General features: G+C 48.9%; 1 protein-coding gene and 1 pseudogene across 1 annotated transcript; both read left to right on the forward strand.

Annotated features, from left to right (window-relative positions):
* Positions 1-6164: 6164 nt before the first annotated feature.
* On the forward strand, positions 6165-9050 carry LOC117194338 (annotated as a pseudogene).
* Positions 7227-8810, forward strand: LOC117194811. The gene is made up of 6 exons (XM_033399294.1): positions 7227-7583; positions 7637-7806; positions 7887-8063; positions 8132-8278; positions 8350-8511; positions 8708-8810. Exons 1-6 carry the CDS (start codon positions 7227-7229, stop codon positions 8808-8810), a joined length of 1116 nt encoding a protein of 371 aa, XP_033255185.1.
* Positions 9051-12313: the final 3263 nt, after the last annotated feature.

A 12313-nucleotide genomic window follows, 5' to 3' on the forward strand; every position in this document is an offset into this window, starting at 1 on the left:
TTTGCTATCTCACATACCTCGCCGATTGCGTCCACCGTGGACCTGCCTTTGCGAAACCCGTGCTGTCTCGGTGAGAGCTTACGCGTTACTGCCTTCTCCAGCCTGGTGTGGATTATGCGCTCGAGGATCTTACCCACTGTGTCGAGCATGCAGAGTGGTCTATAGGATGATGGCTCCTCGGTTGGCTTGTTCCCCTTGGGTAAGAGGACTAGCCGCTGTCGCTTCCATGGTCTGGGGAAGGTCCCTTCGGGCATGCACGCATTGAATAAATCCACGTACATTTGTGGATTGGTCTCAATAGCCGTGCGGAGAACGGCATTTGGGACCCCATCAGGTCCTGGTGCTTTGCCGTTCTTGATCCGTTGTAGAGCTTCGAGGACTTCTGCCCCCGTGGTGGCTTCTACTTCAGGTGGCGGTATTCTATCCATCACCCTCTGGGCTGCCACTTTCTCTGGAAATATTGTTTCTACTATGTTAACCAGCAGATCTGCACACATTGGCGGCGGGGGACTGAACACTCGCAGTCTCTTCATTACCAGCCTGTATGCGTAGCCCCAAGGGTTCGCATCTGCGTCATCGCAGAGCTTTTCGAAGCATTTGCGCTTGGCATCCTTGATCTGCCTCTTCAAGCAGCGTCTGCTTTCCTTATATTCTCCTTGGAGCCTCTCGAATTCCGGGGAACCTCTCGAACGCTGGTATAGTCGTCTTTTCCGCTGGCACTCCTGCCTGGCGCTACCTATTTCAGCGTTCCACCAATACGTTGGCCTGCGGTTGTTCGGGCTTCTTCTTTTCCTTAGCATGGAGGCATCACATGCTTCCAGCGTATGTATAGCCAGTTGGCTCGCTATCTCTTCAGCCGTACCGTTGGTCTCGTAGTCCTCAAACATGGCCCGGACCATGTCCGCCTCTAGCGTTTCGGTCTTATAACCGATCTGCTTGCCAATGAACGGGTTAGGTGCGCCCGCTTCCTGGATTTCACATATGAGGGCTTGGTGGTCACTCCCGGTGTATAAGCCACTAACTTCCCACGTTGTCCTGCGGCTGAGGCTGCTGCTCACGAACGTAAGGTCTATTATAGACCCCGTTCCAGCTCTGCCGAACGTCTGCTGTGTGCCTGTGTTCAGCAGTACGGCATCCAACGTCGCAAAGCATTCTAAGAGCGCCTGTCCCCTTGGGTTCGTTCTCGGGCATCCCCACTCCGTCGCCCAAGCGTTGAAATCGCCGGCTATGAGCGTAGGGTGTTTCTCCCGCGCATCTTCAGCAATCCTTTCCAGTGCCTGCGTCGCCTGCTGTAGGCTGAGGCTCGGGGGCAGGTAGCAGCTATATATGTGCACTCCATTTATCCGGGCTCTGGCGAATCCGTCTCCGACGTATGTTTGCAGTAGTCTGCCTTCTTGCTCGAGTCAGCAAACCACTCTCCCGAGTTGCGATTCCGGTATTGCTCGCTTATGACTGCTACATCAATACGGTGCTCCCTTATGGTCTGGTCCAGCAGCTGCTGTGCCATCTCGCAGTGGTTGAGGTTTAGTTGGATGATTTTCATCTATCCTTCATTTGCTGCATCGCCTTTTGGTACTGCGGGCACTTCGAACTCGTCGTTTGGTGCTTCGGGTCCTTCACCCGGTGGCGCTTGCAAAGAATGCAACTTGGTTCGTCTTTGCAATCTTTGGCCTGGTGGTCGGCTCCTGCGCAATTGTAGCAGCACTTCGTGAAGTCTTGGCTGCTCTTACAATTAGGCGCGATGTGGCCAAACTCCATGCACTTGTAGCATCTTCGGGGAGTTGACTTGGGTCGTATTCTGCAATACCCCCACCCCAGGCGAATTCTTCCTTTCTCCAGGAGGGGCTTTGCTATAGCCGGTGGAACTTTCAGAGTCAGGGTCTGCGTGCTCCTATAGGCTGGTCTGTTGGAGATGGCTGCGGCCTCGCAGACTTCCACCCCTGCCTGCGCTTTGAGTTCCGCTAGGACTTCCTCTTGGGTGGACACTTCGTCTATGTCCCTTACCTCCAATATGACAGTTTCGGTAAGACTCCTTGCTTCAACCGTGCTTCCTAGCGCTTCCTTGACTGCTGCCTGCATCTCGTGGGTTCTCGGGTCCGCCGATTTTTCCAGCATCAGCAACAGCTCTCCTTTTGCTGTGCGTCGCACCCCTTGCACCGATTGCCCTAGCTTTTTAAGACTTGGCTCTGTCTTGACCTTCCTTAGAATGTCTGCATATGAGACAGTGCTGGTGGCGGCGATGACTATTGCATCGCTGCGTGGCGGTCTTGGTCGTTGCTGCTGCTTTGGCTTTGGCCTTTGCCTAGCTACGACCTTCACCCACCCCACCTCTCGATCCTTTGGGGCGTCCTCCGGTCCCTTGCGAGCTACGGCGTCCCTCATTTGGCCTTCCTGTGGCTTCTTCTCCGTTTTTTTTTTTTTACTTTTTGGGTCCATGTTTTGGCTTCTTCGGCCTTGGGGACGGGGACGGGGACGGGTGGGTGGTGTTCCTGGGCTCTGGCCGTGCCCTCTTTCCCGCCCTCTCCGTCACTGCCGGCTGTGTAACCTTGGCTACAGCCTGCTCCGCAGAGATCGCCTGCAGATATTCGATCTCATCCACCAGATCCCTCATTGGGTTCGTGATGGACCTCTTTGGGAGCACCATCAGATTCCTCAACTCTCTGGCCCTTTGGCCCAAGCTCGCCAAATGCGCCATGGCCCTCTCCTTCGGGTCTGCTTGCTCCTCTTGGGGGCGCTGCAGCGTTGGAGGAGAGGATCTTGCACGCTCCTCCACTGCTTCCGCCGGCTGGTTTGGCGATCGCGCCAGAGCATTTTTCCGGCGAAAGAGATTCTCCTCATCCCAGGCGAATGAGCTTGTCAGCGGAGTGCTGCAAGCCGCAGCTTGTTCCCGCTGATCGCTCATCTCCGATCTGGCCGTTGATCTGGCAACTCCGGTTGCTGTGGCCGCGCCCTCTATTGGCCAGACGCTGTCGTTTTCCAGCACTTAGCTCCGTGCCTCCAGTCAGCTGTTCTTCCGTCGTTATCCAACACCACTTGCGGTGTGCTTGGCCAATTTTGCCCAAAAACAAAAAGAAGGCAGCAACCAACAAGTGGCGCCAAGAATCACAGCGAAGAAGAATAGGAAAACAGGCACTTACCTGCTGTTCCTTCCCCCCCCCCCCCCCCCCCCCCCCCCCCCCCCCCCCCCCCCCCCCCCCCCCCCCCCCCTTCGGCCTAGGGCTCGACGGCGTCCCACTGGGATTTCGGCCAGTACTATTGGCCAGGTGGCCGCTTCTCTGCTTGCGGACTTGCGTTCCGCGCAGGTAAGTAGCGCAGCACTATTATGGCTCGCACTAACTACTCTTTGCCTCTTTTCCAGGCTAACTTCCGACGTTTTCCACTGAATTATACGGAACGATTTAAAAACACGACCGCACTCACTAGAATACACACTGTGTCCCTGTACGTGTGTGTGTGTACACGGATATGTGTGAATGTAATTACATAGCTGACAGACGACGCGGCATTATCTACTCTATATGCGAGTGTGTGGCAACAAATATCGCCTGCTGAATGACCAGACACATTTATTTGCTGCCGCTGCCTCATCTTGACAATCAATTAATTTTCCCCCTCCCAAACCGGAGGCAAGGCTCCCCCGCTGCCCCCGCTCCCTCTCCCGCTGTCGACAAAGGAAAGTGGCGTCGCGGGCGCTAATTGTTTTTAATGCAAATGGAAATGGATTTAATAGCGAAGGCGAAACACATTAAGAATGGATTTTTAAAACCATTTCAATTATGCCACAAGTTCCCCATCAATCTGGCTGCGTGCCTCTTCTACTTCTGCCGCCTGATGACGCCACTGTTCCAACTGCTATGACGTCAACGATTGCAACACTCTTCAGCTGTGCAGCCAGTGCATCCCGTCTCGGCCGGATTTGTCTGCGCCAAAGTTCACTGACACTTTCATGAGTTTTCTTGGGTCGACGAAAATAGTTTTTCCACATTTCGCATTCGACCGAGTGGAAATGAAATCCCCTTGGAGCATAGATAGAATATTTCAGAGCGGTGCTCGCTGCCAAAAGCTTACTGTTACACATTCGTTCTGCGAAACGAAATCCAGTTAATTAAAATGTGGCAAGCAAATAATCAACAAGCAATTCAAACTAGAAAAAGACCACAATTCTGCTTCCTCTCTGCCTTTGCCTGCCGTAAATGGCCGTCCAATTGGTAATGGCTCGACAAAAATCCCACATTCATATTTACGAACCATAAATATGGACTCGTACTACCAAAAAAAGGAAAGGAAAAAAATAAAAGGAGGTTAACCAATTTGTTCGCTTGCGGCTGCTGTAAGTGACAACAAAAGAGGTAGTGGAGCCGGTCAAGGCATTGTAGCTTTTTACAAATGAGTTTCCGTATTTCATTCGGATTCCATGCATATTGCATTTTCTATAAATACAATATTTGCCAACTGTTCTTTTTTATTTTCACTTTCAAACTGAGTCAATGCAGTGCGTGGGCGGAGGTGCAGATGCAGCTGCAACAGCAACAGCAGCAGCATCGGGGTGGCAGCATCAGCACCGAAAATAAATTTCAAATATGTCACAAGCAAAATGAGATAGAATTTTTAGGCGAATATTCGCTGTGCCATGCTGCGTGGGCAGCGATGGCCAAATGCAGGGGAAGTCAATGCGCTCTAGCCGAAAAGTGAAAGCCAGCATCAATCATGTGAGCAGGCGAGGGGATATGGATATAGTTGTCAATCGATTCGCAAGAAGTTCAGGGTTGCCTACTGAACTGAACCGTTCGACAATAGTTCTCTACGATCGAGACTACAAGGTGGCAAAACAATAACACTCCCCCACACACCAGACGTGCGATGTCTCAGCTAATTTTCATTGCCACAAGCGCGGACGGGCGTCCTTCAGGGCCTGCCAAATTCTAAATTTTGGCTAATTTGTCAACAAGACACATTATCAGCATTATTCGCACATATCCGACAATTTGGGTAGAACCAAACATCTAACAAAAGCTGTACACATTCGCTACTTACACTATATGGATAGTACGGATTGAATTACTGGAACCATGTGTCCGCTATAGAGAGCTTAGCTTGTACATACATAAATGGGCACCTAGCACTATTATATTTTGCATGAAAATTCCAGGACACAAGTGTGTACCCTCACGTAAAGATGATGCCAGAAATTACAACTGACGAAGCAGATATGCGATACACTGCATCAGCAGTAACCCACCAAGATGAGGCTCCTCCGTGCTTAGCCGCCTCCTTTGGCACTGACACTTGGCATTTTATGCCACCATCGAGCACACAGCACAGTACTTTTACATGGCCAAGTGCAACTCTTTTGGCTGACTTTTCAATTTTATAATATGCTTTAAAGCTTCTGCTTGATGCTGTTGGGAGCGGCGCCTATTGCTTAATTCGATTTTGCTTGACTTTGGATTAGGATTGAATTGGATTTGAATAGGATTACGCCGACGGAAATGCATTCAAGCTGACTTAAATCCATTTCTAGTTGGGCAACGATACAAAGTACCAATTAATAATCTATAGGAAATCAGATTTGAGAGGAGTTAGGGAAGAGAGAGTTGCAGTGCACGCAGTTTATGGAAGAGATCCAAATTAAATTAAGACTGCCAGAAGTATTCCACAAATAGCCATGACCAGAATGAAGTTACTTTGGGCCAAAACGATGACGGGTCAATACTTTTTTCCAGGCTTGTGGATAGATCAGCGTCAGTGCGGCGCCTTAATGCAAGTCTGTGAACGAATTGTATTTGGTAAATTTTCCTTACAGGAATCCGAAAGGATCGAACAAGGTGAAAATGAGCAGTGTACGAATTAAACATTTTACCATTTAACCATTTGGTAATTTGGTAAACCATTTTTTTGTGAAGCTCAAGACTCAAGCCACGGAGTACCATTAATAATACGAAAATGTACAGTAATTAGTATCTGATCTACATCCATACAACATTGAAATGCAGCCCTGAATATCGCTCCGATTATAATCGGGAGACAGCTCTGCTTTTCACTTTGAATTCCGGTTTGAGCAGGCGACGACTTTCAGTGTGAAAATCCGAGCAGTCATCCTTTCGAAAATTGTGCCAGCGAGTGGAGCTCATGTAAGGTGGAAAATTAAATATAAAAATTAAAATTCCTCTCAGAGTCGTTGTGAGAAGTGTCGAACAAAATATTCTAAAGCTGTATTTAGCACGCGCGTGTTCTCAAGTAAGTTCACACATATTTAAAGTGAAAAATTTCGCATTTGCCGCACACACGAACACACGCACGCACACACAAACGCCGGTTTTGTGAACTCCCTTGACGAAAAGAAAGAGCGAGAAGAAAAAAGCTGCCAAATCAAAATGGTCACCGAGCCGAAGTCCGTTGAGCCCAAGGTCAGCACCAAGGAGGCGCAGTGCCAGTCATCGGACTGCGAGACTTCCCAGCAGGAGCCGGTCTCGCAAGTAAGCAGCCCGAAGGGCCCCCGTGTGAGGATCTTCAATGCCGAGGACTTCTTGTCGCGTGCTCAGATGAACGACAAAATCAACAACATCTTGCGCTCGCCCACCAAGCCGCCCAACGGGGTGCGCCAGCGCTCCGTCTACACCAACAACCCATCGCCGGTAAGTGAAATTCCAAGCAATAACGTGAAAGTTTCTTCAATTTTCAGACATTTTGTTTTACAAAACTGCCGCATCATCGCGCTAGCAGGGTATCAACAGCTCGGCAACAGCAGTATTGCCACATCACCTCATTGCCCTCTCCTGTTATTTCAGACCTTCTTATTTTCCGTCTCGCTCTTTTCCACCATTGCTCTCTTACTTTCCGACTTTAATATTCGAATTTTCCTTCTCTATTCCCCCCCTCTTCTCTTCTCTTCTAATACTATTCAAAATAGTTTGGTTAATTTCTATAAAAATCAAATGCAAATTGGGAAAAACGCACACACGTATGTAAATACATATATGTATGTATGTATGTATATGCATGCGTTAACAGAATGTCGACAGAATGTTAGCAACAGTTGCAAAGTCATTCGATTTCTGCGCTGCTGACACTTTCTCTCGTATCTGTCGTTTTCTCTCCTGCCGGTATTCAATTATTTTCTGGCACTTTCACTTCCTCACCTCTTCATTTCCTTCCGGATCTAACTTCCGCTACTACCTCTCGCCTTCTCATCCCCCCTCCCTTAGCAAGCAAGCTTGCGTGTCGGCATGACTGGGGGGCAGCTGTCCAAACGCATGAGCAACATCTCGCTGTCCTCCGGCACGGACTCCGTGGGCCACATGGATCGCGGCAGCAGCTCGAGTCTCGCTAGCAGCGCCACCGTTGGCACCAACACCATCACCAGCGGCATTTCCAAGGAGTGCGCCAATTACCCCGTCGGCAGTCAGTCGGCCCGTCCATACGTCCAACTGCCGGGCATACACATTTCCAACCCTCCCCAGTACGGGCCAGGGAATATGCAGGAAATAGACGCTGGCAAAATGGCGCACAAATGCAAAGCACTCACAGGGCGCTACAATGCCACGCCCACCTATGGCTTCGACAACGAGCAGAACTACTGCCTGGTTAGGGGCTCCTGCATATCTGTAAATCTTGCCGATTCTATGCTCAATCTCAGAATTCCCAACAGTTGCCGTCTACAATGCCCCCTCCACCATACGCCTTGGCACGCGTGAGCAGCACACGCAACTTCGAGCTCGAGAACCACACACCGCCGGCATGTCCCGGCTCTGGACCCATTGCCATGACGAACGGCACCATCCAGTTGCGCCTCCGCGATGGCGTGCGGTGAGTGTGGACGCCCCCACCCCCTTGGCTCTTCTTTAAGACCGACCCCTAATGTTAATACCTTTCTTTGCATGGGGCAGCATTGACATGACTCTGGACAAGGCGGTGCGCGTACTCAATCAGCGCAGCATGGTGGTAGTTGCTCTATCACGCAACTGCAGCAACTCGGCTTTGATCCGCCCCAATGGTCGCATCTTGCAGAGCGGCGCTAAAGCCGAAATAGTCACCTACGACGGCATGAAGGGCAATAACTTTGTGTGAGTGGGAATGGCCCTTACCCCAACGTGGCATCTTTTGAATCCTTTGAATTATCTTTCCATTACAGTCGCTATGCCAAGATGTGGTACAAGGGTGTGAGCTTCACCAGCGAGGCGTGCGCTCTCATCTACCTGGTGGACACAGCCGGGACGCGCACCACAACCGACACTTTCACCGATCTGACCAATGACTACACCCTGGCAGTGTTCTATGAGTGAGTCCCCCCGGCCAATTGCATCGCTTCTTATTTGGCTAATTTCGATTTAATTCTCAAACTTCTCGCAGCGACTCTAGCCATGGTCCCTCTTATATGGCTGAAGCCCATGACGTGATTGCCAATTCAGCTTACACCTGTACCGAGGATGGCACTGAGATCTATGACATAAACGGATTTCGCATCACCCAGGCAGCCGATGGCCTGGTGAAGGTCACTCGTGTGGACAACAAGTGCTTGATTCGCACCAGTCCCGGCAATGGATCGGCCACTTTGACCACACCTGGCATCCATTGCACTGCCTCTCTTTGGCAAGACCTCGCATCTGTTTGTTCGGTGAGTCAAACCGATGCTCTCAACCTCCCCCTCCCCCTCCCCCTCGCCCGTCATCCTGCTCTGCTAACTTCCGTTCTGTTCTGTCCTTTGTAGTCGCAATGAGAAGCGCATGCACTTCGATGGATCCTGTTTCATTGTAGGCAACGCCGGACACTCCGCCGGCTTCAATGAGAACAACCTGCTCATTGTCTACTGAGCGGCGTTCGTAGTCCGGAGATAGAAACGGCGCAGTGGTAGCCCATCCCACATGCACACACTCACACATGTCAACACATTTCACCTAGAACACATACATAGACACCTACAGCAGCACACTTGAGGGACATTGACGTGGAGAGAGGGATTCAGTTAGGATCCCGGAATTTAGGAATATCAAAATCAATTTGGGAAATAAGTTAGAAAGCAAATATGTTCGTACAAAAACCAGCACCACACCACACCCCACACACACACCTCAGCGAAGGAACTCAGCCCAGTCCTATCTGGGTTCCGATTGCTCGACATGGGCGCAACACAACCACACCACCAACCCCCAGGGAATACTAGTTGTCTTTCGTTTACCATTGCCTACATATATATCATGCCGTATATATGCGGGTATTACTAGTTGTTATTGCAAATCGGGAGCGCTTTCCTGCTTCCCCAAATCAGTTGGCCAAATCAGACCGATCTCAAGCTGAAGCGGAACCAATCAGCCGAATCGCATCGAATCGTGCCAGCGTTTAGTGTTCAAAAAGAGAAACATCGTTTTTCTACTCGTTTCCATTTCGGCTTTTTCAGTTATTCTAAACTGTTTCTTTTACGCAGTTCAGTTCTAAATTTTGTTTGATAGACTTTAAAAATGGCAAAACTCAAGAAAAAAAAGTTTAAAGAAATATCTCCCAAAAAAAAATTTACAAAATTATGCACAGTTGGTGCGTCTGATTAAGCAACGTGTATTCAACAATTATAGTAGATCAGAGGACTAGTTCTCTTGGGCGTTACGTTTAGGCAACGTAACGCCAGTGCCGATACATTATTTCTAAGCTACAGACACTCGAACACGTAACCCATAATCACACACACCGCACACTCTTTACAAGAGGCAAAAGAAAGTGAATTATTTGCAAGTGGCACAGCGCCAGCCACAGTTAAAACAGCCACAGGACACACATGAAAGATAGAACAGATCCTGTGAAAGGTAGAAAGTGAGTGTTTATTAAATTAACCCCAATTGTAATTTGATTAAAAGACACTTGTCCTGTGAGGAGGACAATAAAAGAAACCCCCATACAAACACAAAAAATTGGCTTAATATATACATAAATACGATGGGATGTCCAATTATAATACAAAGTTAAGCCCAGTGTGAAAAACCGGGAATAGCCTTACGTCAATCTCCAACACCTAAATTTTCTATCATGTAAAGAGAAATTCATGTGCCCCAAAATCAATACTATGGAAGTATAATAAATTTAAAATGCAATCTGTTCATTCAATAAATTAATTTATTCCTCCAAAAGAATGGTGGAGCAATGGAGCTCGTTTCGTTTCCTACCCTCCATCCTTTGCTAATTTCTTGGTGGAAAGAAAATGTCGACTGCCTCCTGCCCCGTGCCTTTATGTGTTCGAGTATTTATGTACCTTCTGTCATACATGGCCGGGGCTATCGTAAATGTACAACAAAATTGTTTTATGGCCCCACTCCATGGGCCCTCCTGGCCCCCTCAGGCGGAGCTTGGCGTTTACGCCGTCACCTGAAGTGCCATCAGGAGTTGGACAATTTCAGGCCCTAGACGACAGTTTGGTTCGGTTTCCCATCTTTAAGAGCACTTGGAATTTAATCATTTAAATTTCTGTGAGGATTTCCAAGAAAATAAATTTGAATATCTGCCGCTATAGAGTTTATATTTAAATCCGATTTAATGTAAAAGCGGATTACGCTCTTCCATTTTGAAGGGACTTCGGATAAGCCCTATCTTCGGAGACATCGGGATATGGAAGACCTTTTTGATCTCCAAAAACCAAGCTTCGCGGGATACAAATATTTCGTAAAATTTTTAATCGCAACCACACAGCTGTTTTTATTTTATCGTAGCTTGACAGCCCTGGGCGGCCAGTGTGTACACTCTTTTGGACTACAATATTGTTTGTCTTGCTGTTGACAGCGGTAAATTAGGCAAATGGAAGGAAAAGTACATTGATATTTAATTAGTAAAATGTCTTGAGCCTTGTCGTTACCTGCAAACAAATCCAAATGCACAGGGATATCGGATCGACTGTCATGCAGACTAAAGTTTCCAACAAACTTAACCTGGAGCTGGAGGTGGAGGTAGGCACGCGGCGCGGATGCTACAGCGCTGGCTGTGGCTGTTGATAAAGATTATTGGATAATGTCTTGGCGGAACTATCTGCCACGTCTGTCTCTGTCATAAGAAGAAAGTTGTTCCATGGTTAGAGATAATTGGGCGTAAAATTAAATCAGAATTCATTATAACACTTGAATGACAACAGCCGTGGCCGTGTTGCTGATGTCAATGGCATCAGAGAGAGCCGCATCCTGCCAGCATCCAAGCCCCCAAGCCTCCCAGCTCCCAGCTCCCACTCCACCTCCTGCCAGCAATTCCGCTGGCATTCTAAGCATAAACAAACTTTTTGGTTTCGATTTTCGCCAGCTGACGCACGGCACGGCAAGGCACGGCACGTCGGTGACTTCGGCCACGTTCCTGCCGCTTCTCGGGGCTCCTGCCACTTCCGAAGCCGGGCACTCCCGAGACAGAGCGCACTAATTGCTGCTGGGAACTTCCCTGGGGAGGCTCCCCCGCAACCCTGTTTTTCATCGGAAAGTTTATGAAATTCAATTTCCCCCAAAAATGGGGAATGGAATGGAAAAAGGCCGGGCATCAATTTTCCTGCATTATCGTTTAATGAGCCGACAATTATGCGAGGCCCCTCTGCTTCGGCACCATGCACGTCTATAGATATTCAATTAACTTGAATTCACAGCCATAACTCTCCGAACGAGTTCATTCCACATGCATTTGGCCAGGGCATAGGGCAAGTCAACTCGATTTCCGGCTATTAAGACATGGCTGAATTTCAGACGTGGAATGCAACGCCATGGAGTGCCGAGTCCAGGCAGGATAATTACATTTTAACCGGGTGATTCGAGCGGAGAGGAGAGTCGACAGCAACGTCAACGGTAATGGATAAATGCACATCTTAGGCCGCCCTGGGGGTCCTGGGAGCCGTCCTGGGGCACGGCACATTAAATGAGAAATGAATGGCAATGTTGGAGGTAGAAAATTATGAAAACGTTCCCAGGGGTAAGTTGTACGAAAACCAGCACGAAGTGCCCTCCATAATCTTCCACTTAAAGTTGATAAAAAATGTAAACGACTTTCATTTCGCCCGGGAGCGATACCTCTGACGAGGACTTCAAAGGACAGCTGGAAGACCCAGGACAAACTCGAGGCGAAAGTGAGTAGCTCATTGAACTGGATGGATTGTCATCCCAGTCGGTGACAGCAATCAAATCAATCACACCAGCCTCCACCTGAGTAGAGCAGGCAGGTCAAAGTGCGGCAGCCTTGGAGGATAAAGAATGGAACCCTTTTCTGACATTTGGTGATGTTTTGCGATGCAGCAAGAGGGAATTCCTATACCGATTGGGGCAAAACTTGGGCTAGGTACAGCTGGCAAGGACGATAGCTTGATCCG

This window comes from Drosophila miranda, assembly GCF_003369915.1.
Source record: "Drosophila miranda strain MSH22 chromosome Y unlocalized genomic scaffold, D.miranda_PacBio2.1 Contig_Y3_pilon, whole genome shotgun sequence".
In the NCBI taxonomy this organism is placed as follows: domain Eukaryota; kingdom Metazoa; phylum Arthropoda; class Insecta; order Diptera; family Drosophilidae; genus Drosophila; species Drosophila miranda.